Below are 25,199 nucleotides of genomic sequence, written 5' to 3' on the forward strand. Positions count from 1 at the left end.
CCCACTGCTTTACAGGAACAGCCAGGAAGAAGTATTTTTCAAGTATCTGTGCCCTAACATGGATGCTGGGTGACCAACTCCTTTCCAAAACCCACTCCCTGGTCTGCTAGAGGAGAACAGGCTCTCTTAAGTGGTTAGAACTCAGCCAATTTTATCTTCAGGAGAGGGAAAAAAGCCATTTCCAGTCTCCAGCCACAAGCACAGCACTGCCACGTCGTGCCCAGCTGTGCTCTCCCAGCCACTCCTGCTGCAGGCACAGAGCAGCCTGCGTGGCTCTGCTTCCCAAGGCCCTTCACACCAAATGTGCTGCTTCCTGCATCAGGGAGAGATCCAGTGTCAATCCTGAGCAGGATCCCACACCCAGGAGGGCATAGACAGGCAGCAGGGAGCTCTGGGCTGCCCCTGCCTGTTCCAGAGCTGTCTCTCCATGGGGCAACGGCCCTGCAGCAAGGAAAAACAAGGATGCCTCCCATCTGCAGGATTTAGAAGCTGAGAGGTCTGTGTCCAATCATTTTCTGGCAACTCCTGCCTTAAAAGCAAGTCCTGGGAGTCCACCCCTGCAATCACAGATGGTGCTTTTGTCCCCCACCGAGCACGTGGGAACACAAGATCCTACAGGATGCTCCCCCATCCCACAATGTGTTGGGGAAGTCTGACCCTGGAAATCCTTATGGCTTTGGGGTGCAAATATAAAAATACCTGGGAAGATGTCCTGCACAGGAGATTTAACCCAGGTGCATGCTGGCATTCACATGTGAACCACATCCCTTTTACACTCTTCCCTGAAAGCAGGGTGATCTCAAACCCCACAGGAAGGAGGAGGGATGGAGGGAGCTCCACGGAGAGGGAGAAACCGGCTGGTGTCAGGCGCTGCAGAGACGAGGGCTCGGCAGCCAGCGGGACACAGAGAGCCCTTGTTCCTGGGGTGGACACACACGGCCACAGCAGGACCTGGCCCAGCTCCTGTGCCGTGCCCAAGGCCAGCACCCAGCCATCCAAGGACTGTGCAGTGCCCTGCCACTCACTGGCAGAACAGGAATAGAAAAAGGAGGTAAAAAAGGGCTGGGAAATGGCCCCAGCCCCTCCTTCCCTCACAGCTGTACAGTCAGCAACACACACTCAGCATTGCTATCTCCCCCTGCACCTCCACCTTCCTCCAGCAAGTAAAGTTACCTCAGGGGCTCAGGGTGAGTGTTCTGAGGAGATTTTGCCCTTTCCCTTCTCCAACAGACCAAGCATTCATTCTCACATCCAGGGTGCTGTGAGATCCCCCAGGCAGGGAGTCCCAGCTATGGGGTTCTGGGTGACAGAGAAATGTGTGGAGTGACCCAGGAGGATGAGATATGCCCTCCCATGCCCTCCCAGCATGTAACAGCTGTCATAGGACCCCCAACAGGACACCCAGAGTCCCCAGAGCCACCCAGCAGCAATCCCTCCTTGGTGAGAGCATGAGACTGCAAAAAAGCTCATGGAAAAAGAGCAGGAGGTGCTGGAACAGCAGAACCAGCAGCAGGCATCCCTGGAGACCCACTGGAGCTGGCACTGAGCTCTGGTGATGCTGAGCTGTTTCACAGGAGGTGCTGGACCACAGCACTGCTCGTTGATGTGACAAGAGCAAGCCCTGTCAAAGCTGTGACCAGCATTTCCCTCGGCTTCAGGAGGACAGGGTAGGGAAGGATTTTATTTACTGTGTGTTATTCATCATGCTAAAGTGCTGGAGACCTTGGATAAACAGCTCAGTAGTATTTTCAGACTAGAAAGTAAAAACAAAATAAACAAACTACTTTTTTTCTACGGAACTTTTTTAAGGTTTCATGACAAACAGTCCAAAGGACTGGCCCAGCCCTCTCACAGGGGATGGAAACATTCCCCTGCCAGCCCTCAGCGCTGTAAATGCTGCTCCCAGCCATGGGCAGCTCTCCTGGCCAGAGGTGAAACAGTCTCCTCTGCAGCAGTTAGGAAAAAAAAACCCCAGCATCCTGTTATCCTCCTCTTTCCACCTAACCTCCCTTGGAAAAACAAATAGCCAAAGGCCCAGCAGCCAGAGAAAACAGCCACCATCTGCTGGAAGGTACAGCCCAGCACCCAGCCGGGGCAGAAAGGAGAGGAAAGGGCTCCAGCACAAGAGGGGTACACAAATGCTGGGAGTGATTTCTGCAGCTGCCAAAACCCTGCCTGCTCTTGAAAGGATCAAGGATGGTTTGCAAGTGGTGGGTTTTTTTTATAAAAAACAAAACCACAACTCACTGTTCCCTTTAAAAACCCACTTTCAGGCTGAGAAGCCAAAGCAAAGAGCTCAGTGACATTAAATTTAATGCTGAAATGCCTCACAAGGGCCAAGATTAAATCCAGAAGATGTGTATGTCCCATAACTGTTGCCACTACCTCGCAGAAAACACATGACTGCTTGTAAAATGGGAAGAACCCAAATCTTTCTGCATTCCACCTCTTGCTGTTTTGCTCCTCTCGCTGCCTGGGCTGGAGCAGCAGCTCTCCTAATTAAGGCTTTTGCACTGAAACCTCTCCCTGTGGTTGACAGGTAAGGAATATATTGGATTTTGCTGCCTTAATGCTAAATGCTAATAGAAAGATGATATCAATAGAAACAACAGGGATGCAACAGGCTGGCTGTCAGCTCTGCTGGCCTGCCTTGGGCAGACAGATCTATACATGCAATCTCCTTTTGTACTGTTGGGATGCCAGTTCATCTGTTTTACTGCATAACCAGAAGGTAAAAAGGACCAGTTATTTCCACTTTACCTGCACTCCTCCTCCAAAACCTCCACACAGCTACCCCTGCACCTGCCTCAGTGCTCTCCATGGCAGAATTAGGAAATACTGTGCCCTAGTCACCACTGTGTATAGAAACCAAGCCTGGATTTGAAAGGTGTGTAGCATATGCAGAACAGCTGCAACAGATTAAACATCTCCTTCCCTTTCTGTCTCTGCTAGGATTTATCCCTCCTCCACAAAATCCCTGTGCACCCAGCGGTGCTCTCGTCACTCCACAGTATAAATCACTGAAAAGGCAAAATGTCCAGTGCAGCAGGATTTTCCCCATGAAACACACTCCTGCCCTGCTCCTGGACAGGTTGAATTTATCCCCTGGCAGGCTGCTCAGGGCTGGCTGGCTGTTCTGGGAGGGACACAGCAAGGACAAAGCAGGGGATGCTGTGGATCCCAGGGCTCTGTCCGAACATCAGAGCATGGAAAGGGGGCAGGTGGGACCCACATGCTCCACAGCAGCCAGGGGGCATGAGCTGGTGCCCCCAGGGGAGCACATTAGTGTGGAAATCAATGCTGAAAGGTTAATGGGCTCAGTTAACATCACAGGGGAAAAGCATGTCCCAGGGATGAAAGGAGGCAAACAACAGCAGCTCAGGAAGAGCAGGCTGGCAGCCAGCATGGGGGCTGGAACTGGTGACGGCAGTGGGACAGAGCAGAGCATGGTGGAACTCACCTCCCCAATGGGAAAATGTCCCCTCCCTTATCTCATGGTGAATCATGACCCAATTCCCTTCCCTTCCCTCCTCCTGACAGGCCTGAGCATGAGATTTTAACCTGCTGGGACATCACTAAGCATTCACCCAAGAGCCCCACAAGCAGTGACCCTGCTGCAGCCCAGCTGTGGGATGATCCATGGTCTCATGGGCCTCAGAAAAGGAGGATAAACCAAACAGAGTGGAGACTAATAAACACAACCCAGTTCAGCCCTGATGGGGTGCCCTGAACTGCCTCTCGGCTCTTTGATGTGTGCTTCCTTGGGTGGTGCCAGCTGGGGGGGAAGGTGTTTCACAGCTGCAGGCTCTCAAGGTGTTACTGGGTCTGAACAGCTGAGAAATAGGTCAGGGAAACAAGACAGCCTCTTTATGCTCTTTTAAATTCAGTGAAAATCACTGAGAGAAGTTTGGGACTGGGGGTAAGGTTCCTTGAAAAAGACCATTAAAAGCCTAAAGAACCCAACAAAAAAATCCAAACAAAGGCTGGAGTTTCAAGTCAGAGGTGAACCCTTCCAGCTCAAGCCCTTCCCTGAACACGACTCCAAGTTTCCCCTTCCTCACCTGTCTTCCCGGTTGCGATCCAGGGAGTAGAACTGCTTCCGGAGCCACCTAGGTGGGAAGGCACAAACAGGCACACACTCAGCCCCAGCTCCTCAACAACCAGCCCCTGCTCCAATCTCTCTCTGGAAGATGCTCAGTGCCTCACCATCCACTCCCACACCCCTCCTTCCCACCAGAGAACCCAGCTCTGCCCCCTTTCCAGAGGCAGCCGACCCTATTTTCATGCAGGGAACCTGCTCCCCTTTAAAAATGCCTCTGCACTGAACTGCTACAGATAACACAGGCTGTGCACACACAGAAACATCAATTTCATGGTAAAACTCCTTTTCCCTGGTGCACGAGATCAAACTTTGAGGTCAACAAGATGAAGCCTCTGGAGTGCAGAGGCAGAAGTGCCGGGTCAGCGCAGCTCAGAGAGGGAATGAGATGTCACTGTGCTCACCTTTTTCTGTCAAAACAGACAGAGAGGGGAAAAAAGAAAACAAGCGCAGGAAAAGGATGAGTTTTTCTCACCTTTCAATCTGCAGGGGGGTTGGTGCCCTCAGAGTGTCTGTCACCAGCCAGTTCAGCCCCTTGATCCACATATTGACCTCATCCTCAGAAGTGGCTGTGGAAAGTGAACAGAAGTGGGAAGAAGGGACACAGAGGCTGATCACCAACCCAAACCTCTTGGGACTATCCCCAGCCCCTTATATCCCCTATTCCTCGCTTCATCCCCTTTCTGGCAACATTTCCCCCCCATACACAGATGCTCTGGCTGGCTCCTCTCCCTGCCAAGCTCCTGCTCCGCTCCTGTGGGATGAATGTGGCTGGCTGGACCTCTTGCCCCTGCACATCTCACTCTCTCCTCCTTCAGTTCCCAAGAGCTGGGAGTCATCTTTGTCCCCAAGCAGTGAAGCTGTCTGGGTCCTGTGAGGATGAAGCTCTGGCCCAACCCTGTCCTGGCACAACCCCAAGGCCACAAGAGCTTTACCTTGCAAGCTGAGGGTCTTCAGCCGGAATTCTGTGCCATAGAGGACAACGAAGCAGTGAGAGTGGTCTGGCCGGAAACAGGGATCCTCCTGGTACCGATCAAAGTCCCGGGAGTTCTTGCCTGGACGAATCTCTTTGATTTCACGAATATCCACTAAGAGGAAGGGAAAACAAAAGGGATGTTCAGCAAACAGCTTGGAATTCCCATGACACTGGAGAAGGGAGAGCACAGATGAAGTGGGTTTAGTCATCTCAAGAGCTGGGTTACTATCTGTTACACGATGGCAGCCCTAGGCCTCCAGGCTGTAAGCACAGCCCCCTCTTACTGCTTCCCTAGGAGGTTTCCCCCCCTATTTTCCTCTGTGTTCCCCAAAAATGGCTGAATGTGTCCCCCACAGGGATCCCCAGGAAAGGGCACCTGTGAGCATGCTGGAGCATTAGTGCCAAGCAAGGAGAAGGAGCTGAAGAGACACTGGTAAGGGAGCATCTCACAGCCTCCCTCCCCAGAGGAAATTCTGGGAAAGGACTCCTATTGCCGTAGAACAAAGAGAAAACAACAGCAGCAACAAGGCAAAAAAAACCCCCATCCCAACCCAAACCCAAGAATCTTTGCTTCCTGGAAAAATAGTTTCTCTAAATGCTCGTGGGAATCAAATAACAACATTTCTGAGTCACGTTTCCAAAGCAGATGATGCTTCTGAGCAATGCAGGACGGAGATTACTGCAAACCTGGCATGTAATTCATCCCAATTAAACTCCACTTACTGCACTCACTGTGGATCGTCTCGCCTTTCATTTCTATTTACTGCAGTTTAAAACTAGACAGAAATGTGACCTGCTAATCACCCACAGCAGCCACCAACAGCACTAAACTGCATCATGAAAGATGATGCTCCCTCCAAACCCCTTGATTGACTTTGGGAGGTCTTGCAAAGCACAAAGAATGTGGGATTCTCTCCTGGATCCTGCTCCCATGCAGCAGTGTGGGTGCATTTGGAAATGATGGCAGCCTGCTCATTTCCTGGCACAGGACATATCCAGATTGCCCACTCTATGAATTTTGGGGGTGTCCTGTGACGAGCCAGGAGCTGGACTTGATGATTCTGGTGGGTCCCTCCCAAGTCAGGATATTCTGTGAATCTAATAACCCTCTAAAGCTCATCAAGTTGTGACAAGAGCAAAGAATGACCCAATTCCTTGGGGCTGCAAAGGAAGGACAGACAAGCTTCCTAAAATAAGCAAGAGTGACTTTTTGAAGCATCACCTACCCTTTGGAAAGGAGCTGGCTGGAAGTTCAAACATTAGCATGCCCTGCCATAACCTGCCCATGTGCTCACAATGTCAGTGACACAGCAGGTTATTTTAGCCCTTAAAAATCCATCACACTTCAGGTATTTGCAGATATATATCCAGGACATGCACAGTGGGGCTGAAGGCTAATCCTGTCTTTACAGGAGGATGCAGGGTTTGACCAACACAGTGGGAAAACCCCAGCAGATGGGTTTTCATGGTGGTTTACCAGGCAATAACTACCAAAGCAAGGTGCTGGAATATTCCTGCACTTTGGGATGCTCAGTGCTGGCTGCACCCTGTGCTCACCTCTCCCTGCACAGAGCACCAGCAGGTTACTAAGTGAGTAGCACAGAGCTGTTGTTACACAATGCATACCTAAAATCCACACAGTGGAGAGAGCCCTGGAGCAAGTGAGGTGCTTATCAACGACAAAAGCACGCAGGGAATTCCTAGGGCAAAGGGCAGCCTCTGTGAGGATGGGGCAGGAACCTGCAGCCCACGCATGCTTGCAGCTGCTTGCTCCTCTCTCTCGTCCTCCCAAACCTGCCTGAGTGTTCCGGGGGAAGGCAGCTGGGGTTTGGTTTGTGCAGCCCTTTTCTCACCACACAGCAGCACAGCAGCCTCTCCCACCCCTGCCTCAAACACCTTCCCAGCCCCCCTGCAGCTGGAAGGAAGTGACTCTGAGCAGGAAGCACAGCAAGCACAAATGCCACCAACCCAAACCAGCAAGGGCTGGAATGATGCTTCCCTGCATTGCTCCCTGCCCACCTCCATCCCACTGCAGATCCTCTCTCTGGCAGCACAGGACTGGGAGTCACCAGGAAAAGGAGGGATGGAGGGATTTTGCTATAGCCCAGGTCCCACAGAGACACTCTGGAGGCTCTGCCATTTTCAGCCATGGTGTGGGCTCAGTGACATGACCCACCTGTCCCATATGGGGCTGCACCTTGAGTCCTTGCAGGGAAAGACCTGCCAAGGACGTGGGCAAAGACATGGGGTTAAGCATCTGCTGGGGTCCTAGCTCCACAGGCCACACACACACCTGGGCAGGGAACAAGGACAGGTGACCTGGGGTGAGCCCTGCAAGGACAAGTCCTGTGTCACCAAGGTGAGCCACATCTCCTCCTCCCTGAGCTGTCCTCTCCCAGAGCATGCTGTGGGAGGCAGAGCACACAAACTCGTCCTTATCCCAGCTGGGATGAGGCAAGAGAGGAAGAGCTTGGTCCCACAGCAATGGCAGAGGTGGAGGGAAGCTCTCTGATGGGATATGAGCCCTGCTGCAGCCCGGCAGAGCTGCATGCCCCAGAGTAGGAACCAGCAGAGAGCAGGGATGGATGAGCAGTGGATGAGATGGGAGGCCTGGAGCAGGCTGGCTCCTCTCCAGCCCTCCTGGGTGGGTGCACAGGCAGGAGCCAAGAGAGGCTCCAGCAAGGAGGAAGCAAAGACCATCCACCCCAGAGATGCTCTGAGCTCCCCACATGGTTCCACACTGCACACTGAGATGCCAAACTTCCCCCCAGCCCACTGCCAGCAGAAACAGCGTGGCTCTCCTTTTGCCTCCAGCAGTGAGAAAAAAAACAGAAAAAAAAGAAGGAAAAAAAAAAGGATCACATTTCTGGGCAAAGAGCCCTCCTTTCAGAAGGAGTGGGTTGCATCAGGAAGAAAAAACTGACCCCAGATCCACCTCCCTCACCATGTAAGAAAAAAACCCACCAAATTACCCTCTGGTTACATGAAAACCAGATCCACCCTTGAAGTCATTTAAAACTGAAACTTCATCCGAGCCTCATTTACCCGCTGATGGATAGGGTGTTGTAACATGTAAGGATAAGGACAGCCTGGAACAGGCTCTGAGGGTTGCAAAATCGCCACCTCCAGAGGATTTTTGGAAAGATGGAAAACTGATTAAATAAAAAAAAAAAAAAAAAATTAAAAAGCTGACGAAAGGAACACTTAGCCAGATTACCTTCCAGGATGGGTTTATCAGGGACAGCCTCCAAGCAAACACCCACCCCCTCAATAGGCATTGCTGGGTCTGTGTCTCCCTGGGGAGAAATGGTGCAGTGAGAGCCACAGGGTCACTGCCAGCCCATCCTGACCACAGCTGGCTTACATGGACTGATTCTGCTCAGGGGCAGCGGAAAAACTTCCAGCCTACTCACTCTGGCAAAGAAAAAGAGGTTAATAAAAAGACTCTTCCTGCTATTTAGCATTGTGGATCCCACTGAGCACAGCCATGTGGTCATCCCCAGGCTTCCCAGCACTGGAAGGGGCACTGGGGGTGTCAGAGCCATCCCAGGGAGAAAGAGGAAAAAGACATGTATGTGCATGTGAGTAAAAACAAGAAAAATCTATTATGCAACAGCGTGGAGAGTAAAGCAGTGCCATCTCCCTTGTAATATTTAAACGGAAGCATCCTGAAGTGGATATTCAGACCAGCCGTGGCTATTAGGAGCTGCAGGAGTCTGGAGGAGGATCCTGGCTCACCTCCTCCTGCCAGCACCCAGCAGCCGAGCAGCCCTGCCCAGCCCAGTGCCTCAGCTCTGCTGCTGCAACCCAACACCGCCTGCAAGAAAAACAAAAACCCCACCAGAACTCCCCTGTGAGCTCTAAGTGCTTGGCTGGATGGGGGCCAGAGCCCTCAGCACCTCTCAGTCTGGAGCTTGCTGCCTGCCCTTCATGTTTATCGAGCCCCTTCTGCCTGCTGAGCCCCGTGTTTGTCCCTGCACAGACCCATCCCCGTGTCTGGGATGTGCAGGAGGAATCGGGCAGCTGGCAGCCACCTGAGCTGGAATTTGGCTGCACTGTGGAAATGAAGGTGGCTCTCAGGACAGGTGGGTCACTCCCATAATGAACACAGAAAATGGGGTCCTAGCCTTTATGTCCCCTGTGCAAGAAGCCAAGCAGTCAGCCCAAGTGATTAGGAACAGATTCTGGTGCATCTCACATCAGTATTGGTGTTCAGAGAGACAACAGCTCAGCCTCTCAATCCCACAAGCTTCCTTCCCTTCATCCACAGGGCTCCAGCAGACAGTAATGATGGATTGAACATCCCTGCTCAGAGAGGTTACTGCATCCCCCTGCACTGCTCAGTGTCACCTATCAGGTTTCCAGAGGAAGAGCCAGTGCCATTAACAGATGGCTTATCCAGACAGGACAACAAGATACCAGCTGAGGCCTCTCATTTGACCTTAACTGGTTTTTCAGAGGGCAGGGAGCATGGCTGAGCATCCACAGAGGCCAACAATCACCAAACCAGCAGTGCCCTGTGCCCCAGTGCATCCCTCACCCTGTGACCTAAAAAGGCCACTCTGCCCTTTCAGTGAGGCACCAAAATCCCTGTAAAAAGTTCTATCACCTCCACTGCTATACCAGGGAGGAGCCACTCTGGTGCCCTGGGGACCATCAGGTCCCACTGCTCCTGTTGCTGCATGTTGCAGGTGGTATTTCTGCCTTAGGAAATGATGCAGGGAAAGCCATTTTGCCCTCCAGACTCAGCTCAGCTGTCTCAGTTTGCTCTAACAAGGTGCTTCACCTCACCTGCACCAGCAAATTGGATTTTTGCTCCAAGCCACTGGATTTTTGCTACGAAGCAACTGTCTCAATAGCTCTACCCCAGAGTCAGAAACATTCATGCAGAAAGCACCTTCAGAGAGATGCTGGGGGGAAAAATAGCTCAGTCAGCTGGAGATGGGACAACAGGGAGGTCCTGATTAGCCAGGGTAACTGGGGCTAGCCTGGACCCTGACTCACCTCTCAGCAATCCCTGTCACTCCATGTGGAGTGAGAGGATTTGGCAGAGAGCTTAAACACCACCTGGGAAGTGGCACTTGGGCAGTGGTGCCAGCAGGGTGCCCCAGGCAGGGCACACAGGGATGCACTGGCTGCTCTGTGGGCACCAGGGCTTCCTGCCTGTGCCTCTGCCTCTGCTGTGCCCCTGGGTCACATGTCCTGTGGCTTCTGAGCTCCCGCTCCTCCCTCCCCTGTCCCCCCTCCAAAATCCTTATCACCTGCAGAGGAAGCTAGAGGAGATGTGCAGGGAGATTAGGAGATGCTGTGCTGCCACACTGCTCTGCGGGCTAGAGGAGGGGATGTGAGGAGGAGACCCTCCCTCCTCTACCCCACACATATCCCACGTTAGGGGCTGGAGCAGGGGGGCAGAGGCCCTGCCCTGACATTGCTTCTAAAGGGCACGGTGGCTTCTTCCCAGGCTGCCTTGTTAGCATCAGCCTCACACAGGTGGCCTTCAAGAGCTCTTGAACATCCTCCTGACGTGAGAAAGAGAGGCAGCTGTGGGCTGGCAGCTCCCTGACCTGTTATCATCAGCACATCTCTCCTGCTCACCCTCAGCTACAAGAAAATATGAGTAAAAAAACCAAAGCTGATCCTCCAAGTGAGCAAAGCAGGATGCTGCTACCTCACAGCCTCTGCCCACAGCCAGCAGTGGGGAGCTCAGGGACACAAGCAGCAGATGGCAAATGCCAGGTGAGAGCTCCAGCAATCCTCCTCCTGGAATGCTTTGTGGCTCCCTCTTGTCCTCCATGGAAATGTTGTCTTTGTGAAGCTGTGGGGTTTTGTACCAAACCCCAGGGTGGGCATCCAGAGCTGCTGGCTGCTCCCACTCCCACAGCAAGACTGGCACCTGCAAGAGCCCTGGACTTGCTGCACTGTCACCATACAGGACATGGGAGCACATTTCCACCCCAAAGAGAGGCAGAGCTGCTCCAGCTGAGGTAAAGCCCCAGTTTTTGCTTGCACAGATGCTGCTCTGAAGATGTTGGTGTTGGACAGATGTTGGTCCCTGTCCCAGATGAAATCAGGCTGGTGGCAGTCAGCAGAGAGACCCTTCGGTCACCACCCCGTCTGTTTGACAGGCACAAGGTTCCACTGACTCATCTGGAAAGGGGAAGCTCAGCACTGGTGCTCTGGACAGCCTGTCTAGGAAGGCTCCACAATCCACCCCCAAGGTGACCTTTTTTCTGCGTGGCATTGCAGGTTCCATCCCCCTCAGCCCTGCCTGGGTAAGAAATGCAGTGACCTTAAAGGAGCAGAATAAACCAGAGGGAAGGTGGGATTGAAGGTCTGTGAGCACAGCTCCTGCCTCTGCCACTCCTCCTCCAAAGGGGATGCACAGCTGTCAGGTGATCTGAGAGGGCAGGGACAGATCGATGAGGCACCAATACATGCTGTGGATCAGCATGGAAGAGGGTGAGAGGCTCAAGGAAGCTGCTCTGCAGGTAGGTGAGGTGTCCCACATGGACGGGCTGAACAGGGAGCCCTTCTGTGCAACATCTCTGCATCCCTCTCCTGGACCTTACAGGGTGATTGAAGTCCCCAGGCTCTCAGCCAGCCAGAGTGCCCCCTGCCAGTGAGGGGAAGGGGATGGGACTGAACAGACTGGCAAAAAACAAGCAGGAAAGGCAGACTTAGCAATGCAGCAGTTCCAAATGCACAGCTCGCCAGGTCCTGACAGCCAGTGAGGAAGCCCTAGCAGAGGTGGAACTGGGGACCTGAGTAGGACCACCAGCAGAAAGCTCTCCTTGGAGCTTTCTGAGGATTTCTGAACTCTAAAAGGTGCCTTCTCGACTTTCACACCCAGGATTCATGCCTGGTCACAAAGTAATTGGAGACAAGGATGACCGCACATTGTCCTCACGACAAAGGAGGAGTGAAAACTGAAACCCAGGAGAGATTTGTCACAGTGATAGCAAATGTCAGTGGTGTTCAGGTGCTGTGACTCATTTTTCATCCACCCTACCAAGTTTCTGTGACAGGATTTGACAGCAGAGGTGCCTGCTGGCCAGGACCCTCAGTGGCAGCAGGGAAGGGGCTTGTCCTGTCCCTACCAGGGCTTGAACTCTGCAGTGTAGGGCAACACTGGGAAGAGAAGGATAGGACAAAGATCCCATCTGCTGCCAAGCTCTTCAAGGTCACCACAACAGCCTGACCTCTTCCTACCTCACGCCCAAATCAAAAGCTGTTATGAAACTGGAAGAGCTGAGTGTTTGCCAGAGCACAGATGTGACTTCCAGATGTGTGTCCTCCCCTCGATCTGCCTCTGTGCCAGTGTCTGTGGAGAAGCCCAAGGGCTGGACTGTCTCCACCAACATCATGGGGAAGCACCTCTCCCTGTCACCTCCTCCTCTGTGGATTCTCCATCTGAGTCCTTTCCACCCACCCCAACATGAAGCAGACACAAAGTTACCAGAGCAGCTACTGCTGAAATCAAACCTGAATCTAAGTGATTACAAATGGAAACAGTGACTCTCCTCTTCCCTTTCCGCCAGATTTGCTTTATCTGCACAAACCACGATGAGACCACCCTGGGCTGGCTTCACCTCTGAACACCAAGGCAAGATTTTGGTGGATAACCAGCTAACAGCACCTCCTTGCAGCACCATCCAACTGAAGATTTCCAGGCACTTGAGCAGATCAAGCCACACACTGCCCTGGCAGGTAACAGCATTTTCAACTGATGGGGGAGAAGCAGAAGCTCACAGCGATGGTGTGAAACTACTCTGGATTGTTTTTTCCTTAATGACCTCACCGGGGATTTATTTGGTCTCCAGCACTCGAGACTCTTCCTGCTTGTACTCCAACCTGCTCCATGGCTCATATCAAACCCAATGTACCAATGCTCTAAAAATTTTATGCCTTCACCTCCAGACCTCTTCATAATGTGCCCCAGAACCTGAGCTTTTGGGGATTACGGGGACGCCAGTGCAAGTCTGGCACTGTTTGGGGTCTGCTCTGTGGCCAAGGACACAGCTTTTTGGTCTTCTGAAGCTGAGGAGGGCTGTGAGCTGTCAGGGGTGAACAGGACAAGCACTGTAAGCTCAAGGGAAAAGTGGGGTACCCTGAGTGCCACAGGATCCTGGCAAGAGGAGCCAGAGGTGGAAGGATGAATGATGCCTCCGGGACAAGTACCCAAGCACAGGAGCTTGGAGAGACAGGGCAGCAGGCTCTGTGCTCTGCCCCAGTGAGCCCAGCAGCACAAGAGCCTCACACCAAGAAGGACCTTGGCAGGCAGTGTCCAAATGCTCAGCAAACAAACCCAGCCAGTCCCTGCCCCACCTCCTGCCAGCTGGGAAGCAGATTTATGGGGCGCAGATTTCCAGGGCAGGGAGCCAACGGGGTGAAAGTCCTCTCGGACATTCCCTGCTCCCTACATGGCAAAGCCCCCTACCTGCAGCCACCCCCATTATTTGGGCTGAGGATTACACCACCAGAGGTGAGGGGGAGGAGGAGGGATGAAGGATGCACTGGCACATGCAGGGGGGCTGTCCTTTAATCACCACACCATCAGCACTTCTGGGAGCAAGTAAACAGGAAAAAGGCTCTCAAGCAGCTGTTCTACCCAGCGTCCCTGTGGAGCACAGCCTGCAGTGACAGCCTTCCTTGATGTGGTGATTTCCAAGCCTGGCTGGTCTGGTCCTGCCACGGGGTGATGCTCAAAGGGAGCAGGATGGGGCATTGCACGGGGCAATCCCAGGAGGAGAGGAGCACAGGATGCCACAGAGGGAATCAGGGGAGCTCCAGCAGGGATGGAGAGCAGGATGGTTGGAGCAGCTCCCGGAGTCAGGAGGCAGCAGGGCATCCACAGCATCACTGTGTGTCACCCGGAGCACAGTGGACCTTCTGCAGCCATCCCTCCAGGCTCTGGGATCCTGGCAGTGCAGGGGACACACCACACATCCAGCTCCTAGGGATGGGGTTTGGAGCTAGCAGAAGAGGCAGCCCTCGATCCTAAGACAGTTCAGCCAGCAGGTCACCTCCCAAAGGACCATGACTGGGAAGGCAGGAGTCCTGCACACACCCCCATATATAAAAGCTGGGGGTGAGCTGCAAACACAAGGCAGCAGAGCTCTGGGACTCCATATGTCAAGGCAGGAAATAAAAGAGTCATATTCCAAGAACAAGGAAATGAATGCGTTTGTGATGGGTTGGAGAGAAAACACAACCTGTAAGTCACAGCCCTGACCCTTCTGCTGTGGTTTTTAGCTATTGCATCCCTAAAGCCAGTGGGCAAACAACTCAGCACAGCATCCCACATCACAGGAGATCATGTGCTGGTCCACGACCTTCCCTGGGATGATTTTAAACCAGCACCATTGGTTTGCCTGGCTGTAGGTGGCCAGGAATGCTCTGGAGCACCCTATTGACAGCACAAGAAGGGGCTGACCAAAACCTCAGAACCACTAATGTTTGCAAACAGAAGTGAGGATCTGCAGAGGAAAACAAGGGAGAGATCCATCCCAGACTCTGGAAGGCTTTCCACGGTTCCCCAGCCAGCCAATTTCAGGACCCCCAGTTCCAGATCAGGCTGAAGTGCCACCAGACCACAGGGACAGCAGAGACAGCTAAAAAATAGTTTGAAAATCACAGAGACTTTCAGAGTATGGGCTGGCAGCATCCTAAAGCTCTGCTGACTTGTTCAGATTTAGTGGCCAGCTTCTCCTGGAGACACCAGCCTGGCTTCTCCTGGAGACACCAGCCAGACACAGGCCATTTGGATGCTCAGGGTGCTCCACAATCCCATATCCTCCTGCCACCCAGTATATCAAGGTGTTCAATACATGACAGGAATAGATCAAGAGGCAGCAAGATGCCCAGAGATAAGGACCCCTGGGACAGGAGGAACAAGTCTGGCAAACTAGAAACAGAAAGCCCTGGCAGAGAGTTCTGAGTATTCAGGGAATCTTCAGAAAAGCTGAAACTTCTCAGAAGTTAAGAAGTTTCTCATTGGAATCAATGTCAAAAAGCTTGTTCCATGTAAAACAGCACTTTGTGCAAAACAAGAATACTGAAAACCTCAAGATTAAAACCATGTAGAAGGACAGCTTTTTCCAGCACTGCAAAAGTCCCTTTAGGAACGGCTGCTGTCACCATGTCCCTTCCTAAGGGCTCTCCCCAGCTGGGAAGACACCCTCCCACCGCTGCCTGATGTAACACCTCCGGCAGCAAAACCGCGCTCAGCGGAACAGATGAGCAGGGAGAAGCCATGAGATCACCCAGCCACCCCCGTGCAGACAGGATGCAGTCACTGGCAGAGGATGTGCTCGATGTTAAACTGATCTCATGTGTGATACCAGCAGCACAGCCAGCAGCAGCAAACACCACGACCAAGTGAGCTGAGGAGCCTCACAGGTTTGCTGGGACGGTCACAGGATTCTGTGAGCATCCCTAGATGTCAGACACCACACAGCTTTCTCCATACAGCTGCAGGATCTGTTGCACACCCAAACCTGTCTCCATTTATCCTTCTCTAGACAGGTATCCCTGCAGTTGCCCTATTCCAGCATCATCTTCCACACCTACTCTCCAAGCCTGTTTGGCCAAGGGGAAGAAGGGAGGGTGTGGGGGATAACTTTTCAAAAGCATTCTAAGGACTTCAAAATTTTCTGATCCCTAATGCCCTTAAACCTCAGAGAACACTAGAAAAGTAAAAAGTCTTCTCCACTGACTTCAGACATTTCCTTTTACTGTATGCTAGAGGTTCAGCCAATGGTTGTTAAACTCAGAGCTGCTCAGGTTTTCTGTGCTCAAAGCCCCACACCTCCTCACCACACGCTGCAAGTTCTTCCTGGACTCCCCACACCCTCCTTCACTGTGAGCTTTACACTGGGTCTTATCAAACCTGCAGCAGCTCTGAAGCAGGGACACAGCACGGGGGCTGGCTGCAGCCCTGCCAGGCCACACAGCTCCTAGAGACACTGTCACACACCTCTGAGCCCAAAACCACCAGCCCAGCTCCTGGCTGAGCCAGCAGTAAGCACAGACTGTCACTGTTGGCCTCTTCACCTACCAGACCACAGCCCAGCACCAGGGCAGTCCTGGAGTACTCCTGCAGCCCTGCAGCACAGCAATCACAGGCTGATCTGGGAGAGGTGTCACAGCTCCTGCCAGCCAGCTCCATGGCCTGGATGAGATGCTCAGCACCAACTGTCTGTCAAGCCAACCCCAGCAGGATCCCACTTTGTCAGAGACAGGAGTTGGACACACAGTCCAACGTGCTCCACTTCCAGCAGCTTCTGAAGCTGCCATCCACAGGCTGAGCTGCTGCAGCTCGCCAGTAAATCTGCAACTCACGCAGAAGTTTGTGTGATGTAGCCAAAAGTGTAAGGCAGTCACAGCTGAGGGTCGGTTCTGAGAGCTCCTGCTCCACCCCAGGTGCTGCCAAGTTTTCCATCCTGGCCAGGCTGCCCATCAGGGTGCACTGCTTTCACCTGGGTCAGTTCCAAAGGGACACAACAGCACCTGTGCTCTGCAGGGAAAGGTCCCAGAAAAAGAGCAGTGCCCAAGTTCCTAGGAACACAAAATTTACACCAAGCCTGCACCCCTGGGCAACTCAGTGGTCAAGCCTGCTCTGCCACATGCAGTGCTTGGGGACCTCAGGATGGCTCATAGACAGGGACTTTGGCACTGAGAAACTGCAGAGCTTTCCTCCTGTGTCTGCAATCTGTAAGATATGCAGGAGGTCACACACCTGCTCCGGGGGGACAGGCCTTGGGCACTGCTGACTGTCAGCATGTCCTGGGGATGTTCACAGTGCAGCCACTGCGATCAGATAACGGAGCTGAGCAAACGCTCTGAGATAAGGATGACCATCCCTGCTGTGCAGCCAAGGGAGCTCAACAGAGCAGTAAAGAGATTGCAGACTGGGCTGGGCAACTGCTGGCTCAGCTTGGAGAAGAGGCACATGAAAGTCCTGTATAAAATCCCACAGCAGAATTGCCCCTGGGGACAGGAGGTGACAGAGCTGAGCATGGCACCTCTTTGCATGCACTCTGCAAAGCCAGATGTCCAGGGCCAGCTTTCTCAGGTGCTCCTGTTGCCATACAGGCTGTCCAGCCAACAAGCAAGGAGAAAGCCAAGTGCTGAAACACTCAGGCCTGTGATGTAGGTGAGAAATAATCAGTCCAACACTATCCAAAACCTCTCCAGCACATTCTAATTAGTGGGCTTGAACCCCATAAGCCAATTCCTTCCACGTAGCTGACTGGCAGAGGAAGGAACCAGATGGATGCATGATGTGGGTGCAAGTACTAGAGGAAAACACTGGCCTCCCAGCCAGCCAACTTCCAGCTGTTCTCCAGGCCATGGAGAAGCTTTGGAGATGCCAAGGGAAGAGGTAATTTGTGACGTCTCTTACTACTGCATGAGTAGGGGTTTTCTAATCTGTTCCTCCTAAAAGATGCTACCAAGAATAAAAACGGGATGACAAAGGGATGTGAGGTGAGGAGGGAGGCTGTTTCAGTTTGGTGGTGAAGGCAGAGCAGAGCTCACTGGCTTTGTGTGTAGCACAGATGTCCTGGTAAGCAGGAAGGGGACTGGTAATGACACAAAAAACCTGTCCTCGAGAAACTCCAGCAGCAGAGAGACAGCAGGGGAAGCTTTAACCATCCCCACAGCCACAAGCCATGCTCTCCCCTTCCCACCCCAGCCATGCTGCAGCCCCCTGCTCCAGGGGGAGTTCAGGGGGAGCTCCCTCCTCCTGTTCCTGCCCACCACAAGGGCTGCATCCTGCATCTGTGGGTGGTGGAGCAGGAGGGGACCCTCCAGTGCAGGAGCCGTCCTGCACCCCAGGAGGAGCCCACTCTGAAGTTACTTTATCCTTGAAAACCATTTCTGGCGTGCTCACGTCTTAAGAGCTCCAAGCTCCTCAGCTTAAGCAAATGGCCCCCAAAAAATCATAATTAAAAAAGAAAAAGCTGTGCCCCAGCGGACTAATGAAAGAGGTTTGTGCTTGAAGCGGCTGAGGCGAGTATGAGCCACACTTCAGAGCCACTTTGCATTAATATTTTACAGGTCATTTCTTTTCTTTTACACAGGCAATGGCTTTTCTCCACCTCCAAGGGACTGAGCTCATTTCACTGAAAGCAAGAATGCAACCAGGGTTTTTTTGAGGTAGTTTTTTTTCCTCCTCTCTCTCCCCTATAAAACAAACATCTGCTCCAAATTTTCAGCTCACTCTCTGAACAAACTCTCTGAATTTTCTGACGTGTTTCAAGGCAAGCAGCTCAATTTGAAGCTGGCCTATAATCCCCCAGCACGTAGAGGTAAGAATGCAAGACCCATTTTTATTAAAAATAAAGAATTAGTTAACACAGGAAACACAGGAAGTTAAAAAAAATATATATAAATGCATAAAAGACAATTGACTTAAGGGATTAGCTCCACTTTGCTCCGGGTGATTAACAAAAAGAATAGAAAATTATTAGCACTCTTCCTATTGTAGCAGCCAGGCCCTCTGCAGAGTTGATTAGCAAGAAAGCAATGCATTGGTAATTAAACCTGGCTGGAACCCTAAGGATAAAAACAAGTATTAATTGAAAAAAATGCCTTTTTTTATTTTTTTTGCACAAACCAGGATTGCATTTTGCGCAGTTTTGAAAAGAGCACAGGAGAAAGAGGCGACCACTTTCGAAAGGGAGAAGTTTCACCCACAGGGGATCTCCCCCTCCTCCCCAGCCCTCAGCTCATGGAGATTCTCAGCACTCTGGAGTGAGCTGAAGAGCTCAGCGAGGAGCAGGGTCCTGTCCAAGAGAAGAGGCTCTTCATGTGGCAGCCCAGCTGGCTGGAGTCCCTGCTCTGCTCACGGAGGGGAGACGTGGGGGACACACACAGTGACAGCCAATACACAAGGTCACTCTTTATGCAGCGCTCACAAAGCGCTACACAAGGGTCACAAAGCAGGGGACGAGGACAGGGCTGTCACACCAGCAAGGCTCCCCCCCCTCGGTCCCCCAGCACCTCCTGGCTCACGGGCAGGCAAGGCTGGGCAGCTTCATGGTGGCCAACGAGGCTGGCTGGTAGCCTGTCCATCTACAGCACAAGTGGTGATGCCACCCAACCCTTCACAGAATCACAGAATTATTAGTGTTGAAAAAGTCCTCTAAGACCATCCAGTCCAACCCTTAACCCAGCACTGCCACCACTAAACCATGTCCCCAGGTGCCAAACCTACACAGGCTCCTCCACAGCCAGCATCCCCCTGGACCAGCCTCCCTGCAGTTAGGAGGTGCTGATGCACATAGAGGCCTGTGTCCTTAAGTGCCAAAAGTTCCTTGCAGAGGCCAGTCAGACCCTGCTTGCTTCAGTAAGTAACTTGAAATAAAGGGTGGCACATCACCTCTGGGCACAGCAGCATGGCAGGGTCAGGGAGGGAACTCAGACTGACAGCACTGTGCTCTTGAGGCACCAAAGGCACAGAGGATAAGGCTTCCCTGGACTTTCTCCCACTGTCAGGGTGACCTGCAGGCTGCTCAGGCTCTGCTCCCCTCGAAGCACCAGGTCAGCATGCACAGAAAGCCAATCACCACCAGAACATTGTTTTAGGGCAAAGAGCTGGTTGCCTGTTGCAACCCCGCAGAGCTCAGCAGAGATCAGAAGTACTGACAGAGCAGCCCTTGCAGACCCTGGGGCAGCAGCTGCTCCGTGACACCTCCCACAGTGATGGCAGAGCTCTGAAATGAGCAGCACCACACCAAGCAACGATGGCAGTGGCTGTGCCCAGAACCTTCTCCTCCTGACACACTGCAGCTTTAGCCCTGAGGTCCCCTGGAGATGAGCCAGCCAACCCTCTGTCCCTTCACACACTGCCCACCATGCAACAGGAGCTTCCCAAACTGCAGCCACGGGGGCTGTGCTCTTCCCAGCACTGTCAGACATGCTGCCAGGTCCCCATCTCTGCCCACCCCTTGCTGGGACAAATACACATCTCCTTTCTGCACAAGCCATCAAGTGCAGAGAAAGGAGCACAGATTCTCTGTACTTGGTGTCCATGAGACAAACCTCTCCAAGACATGACCATCCACACAGATATACCCCAAGTCCGAGACCTTCATATGTGATATACTGTGGATATTCACCTGTTCTGAAATGGAAAAAAAACCAGGATCATTCCTACTTAGACAATTAACTTGTATCCAGGGTGGTCTAAAGCTTCCTGGTGGTCTCCTGGTCTCAGGAAACACAAAACTATCCATTACTGACCCATGATCACAGCAGTCTTTGACCTGCAGGGCCTCAGACACTGTTTGGTGGAGATGCTGCTCCATGGGAATGAACATCTTACCTCCTGACATCTGCTTATGTCCTCACAGTGAAAGCTGGGGCCAAACCAGAACCACCACAGAAAGCAAAATCCAGTCTTCCTACCAGTCCCAACCTACTTCTCCCCACACTGGCATGGCTTGTCTTCATGGGGAGAACTGGATCAGTCATTGCTCATGGCTGAAACTACTCTGCACTGAAAGTGATGAGCTCAGCTCCAGATTACTTCCCCCTCTGGTTCCATCATGGCCATGTGGATGCTGTCTTCAAGGGGATTGAGCTGGGAGGGGAACACATTGGTGTATTTGCCATATGAAGGGAGCTGTCATACATCTGGCTTTTCCCAGGCATCCCTTTTCTACCCAGTAAAGCACATCCAGATAAAAAAAGGGAAGCTGGCCAAAAACCTAGTATGGCTGGCCATCGATCCCGTGGCTTTGCCTTGCCTGCCTAGAAACACAGTCACTATTTGTGTACACAGGCTGATATTTCCACCTGGAGCTGCTACAGCTCTGTCCAGGAAGTGCTAAAGCAAAGCTCTGCTCCTCAGCCCTGCAAGCTCAGGGTGCTGAGCGACACCAGAGCAGGGGACTGAGGACAGGGTGAGATGCTCAGGTGAGAGAGGAGGCCATGGGGAAAGCATCAGCATCAGAGAGATGGGGCTGAAGACACAGGACCTCTTTAGTCTGGTGTCCTCTGTGTCCAGCATGGCCCATTTTGCCCCTCAGGAGGGTCACACGTAGTGTGGGAACACCATGAGTGTCAGGAGGCACACGTGAGGAGCTCAGAGCCCAGAGCCACCAGTCTGATAGCTCACTTGAGGCACAGTAGAGAAGACCCAAGTAATTTTCCACTGTGACATTAAAAGAAATACAATCATCTCAGTCCCTGGGACACTCTGCTTTCACTGTTCTGCTCTTGGATGTCTGCACAGCATGAGAATTCCTTGCAGCATTACCATCATTGGTACCCCCACAGTTCTGGTACAGAAGGTGAAGTTCTCTAGATTTGCCCCAAGTTAAGGTCCCAGGTTACAGGGACACGCCTGTTCCTGGTCTGTCCCCGTGAACAATCACCTGTGCAGACACTACTGGGGACATCTGTCCCACCATGGGCACATGTGGATTGTAGGCTCTGTCTGAGACCAGATTCCCCCCAGCAAAGCCAACGTTTGCTGTGCCTTACTTTAAGAGCAACTGAAGCTCAGGGTCAATAGAATGCTGCTCTCTCCTCCCTCTCCCACTGCCTCATTGCTCCCAGAGGCCATCCTAGGAAAGAGATGGGGGAGCTTCACATCCTCATGATGCTAAAGGACCCCAAGGCTCCCTCCAGATCTGCCTGGAGACACCACAGGGCAGAAGGTAGAGGACTCGAAGGGTCTTAGGGCAAGCCAAAAGCCCCAAACTGGCATTTTGTGAACCTGCCACAGAGATGTGGCCACCATCTCCATGCCCTTTCCTCATCTGAGTCCCCCTGGTAGCAACAGCATCCCACCTTTCCACCCTGGACCAGCAGCATTTGCCAGGAGAGATGACAATCCCTCCCTGGCCTCGCTGGGCCTCAACAACCCTCAACACGGGGAAGGTCAGTGCCACGGCCAGCACCAGCACTCCCATCACTTGGCCTTCATGCACATCCCCTTCTCCTCATGTCCAGCACAGAGCAGAGACCCTGTCCCAGTGCTGGTGCACACGGGGGCGGGAAAGATGATTTCAGAGAACCTGGGAAACCAACACTGAGATTAAGAGCACAGGGCATGCCAGATCTCACCCCCTTCCCACCCATCTTTGTGGTCTGACACTCAGGTTTCTCACGCATCCTCTCCTCTGTCCTCCTTGCCCCCATCCAGCACGGAGCCCAGAGCCAGCGTGGTGCTGCCGTAACGGCACCGAACTCGGCTGACCCTGTGCCACCCCCCTCGGGCTGACGTGCACAGGGCAACGAGGAGGACGACCGAACTCCAGTACAACATTTTGTGTTGCTTTTCCTACTTTTTGCCTTTTCCGTTTCGTCACATCTGTTGCTCCGACGTGCAATGGCAAACGGGCTCGCACTAATCCTGCCTCCTTCTGACGCTCCCCACGGCCCTTAGGTGCTGCTCGCCAAGGCACCACCCGGGAAAACACCTCGTTTATCCCAGGGGAAGTTTGGTGCCGAGCGGGGATGCGGAAAGTTGGGAGGCGGCGCTGGGCGGGGGCAGCGGCGGTACCGGCCCGCGCATCCCCCGCGCACGGAGCGCTCGGGGCCCGCGCTGGGACACGGACCCCCTCCGCCCCCCGAGGAGACGCCGGGCACGGAGAGCCTGGACCTTCATTGTTTTTCATCTCCTCCTTCCTCCTCGCCACGCAGCCCGCGGCGCTCCCCGCACGGCGGCTCCCGGGGGGCTCCGGCCCCGCACCGCCGCCCGAGGGAGCGCAGCCCCTCTCCCGGCCCTCCCCGCCGGCTCTCCCCCCGCGCACTCACCGGCGCCCTCCACCTTCTCGGAGCCGCGGCTCCAGGTGACCTGCCGCGTCTCCAGCTTCACCTGGAAAGTTTTCCGCTCGGGTCGCTGCGACTTTTTGGAGTAGAAGAGGGTCATGACGGTGCCCACCTCCAGGCTGCGGCAGAGCTGCACCGCCTCCGCCTCGCTGGGCGCCCCGGGGCCGCCGCCCGGCCCGGCCGCCATCGGCGCGGCGAACAAAGGGGAGCGGGAGCGCCCGAGCCCCGCCGCGCCCCGCGCCGCCGCCGCGGGAGGGGAGCAGAGGAGGAGGAGGAGGAGGAGGAGAGGGAGAGGGAGGAGGAGGAGGAGCGAGGAAGGAGGAGGGAGGAGGCAGGGGAAGGGGAGGAGCGGTGCCGGCGCGGGGGGCGGGCGGACGCGCAGCGCGGGGGGTCCGCGGGGGGAACACGCAGCCCGCTCCCTGCCCGCCCTGGGGCTCGGGGGGAGCAGCATCCCCGCCCGGGGGCTCGGGGGGAGCAGCATCCCCGCCCTGCCGGCCGGGGGTAGCGGGGGAGGCGGACCCCTCTCGTGGTGCGGGATGCCAGTGCTGCAGACCACCCAGCACGCCTGGGGACAGCGGCACCCTGCTCACCACGGCACGCCTGGGGTGCCACCCCGCACCCCGCACACCCCGTGTGCCGCACACCCCACTGCACAGGACACTCGGGGCCCCGGCACCCACAGCAGGGTTTGCGTGGGACCCTGGCATGGCACATGTGGGGTCCCAGCACTGTGTCCCACGGTGGCTTTTCCTGGGGACAGACCCCTCGGTCTGGCTGCCGCTGGCACCGAGGTGTGGTTTCTCGGTGAAGCCAGGTCTGCGTTTGCTGTAGTTTCCTCCACACTGATTCCAGCTGGATCTGTGCTGGCATGGAAAGCGGGATGGGGCTTGCAGGGTGGCCTGTGGCATCCTGCCCCTGGGGATGTTAGGGAGCTGGGGGTCACTGGGCACTCTCCAGCTCCTCTCCAGCCCGGCTGGAGACCACACAAAAGCAGGGTTAGCGAGGGGATAAGTGGTTGCACTGGGAAGCGTTTCAGTACCGTTTGGTCCATTCATGTGGTTAAAGCTTGCAATTTCCCTTTCTGTGTGCCACTGACCTCCTTCCCTGTGCCCTCCTCTCCATCAGAGCACCCCAGGGAGCACTGGCTGCCCAGGCTGACCCAGGCTGGGCAGTGTCCTGGGTCCAGTGGCCAGTGCATCCCCAACCTGGCAGGTTTTCCAAGTCGAGCATGTCCCTGCTGCAGGAGAGCAGGGAAGGGGCAGGCTGGAGGGGATTTACCCCATCTGTAAATGCACACATGCACATATACATATAAATACGGGTTAATGGTTGGACTTGATGATCTTAGAGGACTTTTCCAACCTTAATGATCCTATGATTTTTTTCTTTTTCCAAACTTAGTGATTCTGTGAATACACACACATGTCCACAGGCCCATGGCAAGGCAGCCTGTGCTGAGCACTCCTTATCTCACCCCCCCAGCTCATGGCTGGGACAGGGAGGGGCATCATTTTCTAAGTGAGGGGCCCATCCCTGAGTGCATCCCACATGAGCAGCTCCCTCTGTCCTACCGCTTCACCTGCCTCCAAAGGGACATTCCCCAGCACACACACATGCACACAAAAAAGCCTATGAGGCTTTTTAGGATTCTATCTGGTGTCTGGGCATCAAACAGGCAAGGACAGACATACGGGTTAAGAACCTAAAACTGCCCTGAGAAAAATGAGCAGTGTAAGGGCTGACAGGACTTTGGGGATGTGCTCAGCTGAGCCATAGCCCCTGGAGCCTGTGCTTGGTGTTGGCACAGCACTCTGGGCCTCATTCTCTCTGGGGTGAGCTGCCAGGGCCGCTGGAGAAGTTGCTCCTGGCTTGTGTAACAGCCTCGCTTGGGACCGGCAGGAAGCAGCCGGCTCCCAGTGGTCTTAAAATAGCTGAGCATTATGGGCACACCCTTGTTTTTGAGGGCAAAACCTGAGAAGGGAGTGTGGCCATCGAAGAAGCAGAAAAGGTAACTCCCTCACTCCCAGAGATTGCTCGTGCTGATGGAGAGCACCCAGCAAGGTGTGTCCTCAGCTCCAGAGCTCGGGAGGCTGGAGCCAGCATGTGGAGGATGTGCTTTAATATGAGGTGTTGGAGATCAATATTTTTGATTTTCCAAGTTTGACTGATCACTTTTTAGCCTTGCATTAGGTCTCCATGTCCGAGAAGCTGCATGCCAAGGAATTTCACTGTTTAATTTGAGAGCACAGGAAATTTGACAGTCTTTGTATGCCTGTTACCTGACAGCCCTGTTTGGTGGTCCCCAGCTCCTGTACCAGCCAGGCTGTGAATTATCATCCC

The 25,199-nt window shown here is 53.8% G+C and overlaps 1 protein-coding gene across 2 annotated transcripts in view; it reads right to left on the reverse strand.

Annotated features, from left to right (window-relative positions):
• PLCG1 (phospholipase C gamma 1) overlaps positions 1-23,130 on the reverse strand; it is a 41,777-nt gene extending 18,647 nt beyond the window's left edge. The window contains exons 1-4 of one of the 2 annotated variants that reach the window (XM_085078952.1): positions 22,845-23,130; positions 5,035-5,187; positions 4,575-4,668; positions 4,062-4,109 (exon numbers count right to left, since the gene is read on the reverse strand). In XM_085078952.1, the coding sequence (XP_084935078.1) occupies positions 4,062-4,109; positions 4,575-4,668; positions 5,035-5,187; positions 22,845-23,046 (497 nt within the window). In that variant the 5' untranslated portion in view covers positions 23,047-23,130. The remainder of the gene's footprint in view (positions 1-4,061; positions 4,110-4,574; positions 4,669-5,034; positions 5,188-22,844) is intronic. The other variant, XM_085078953.1, reaches the window with a different exon arrangement.
• Positions 23,131-25,199: the final 2,069 nt, after the last annotated feature.

This window comes from Lichenostomus cassidix, chromosome 20 (assembly GCF_008360975.1).
Source record: "Lichenostomus cassidix isolate B80296 chromosome 20, HeHo_3.0, whole genome shotgun sequence".
NCBI lineage: Eukaryota > Metazoa > Chordata > Aves > Passeriformes > Meliphagidae > Lichenostomus > Lichenostomus cassidix.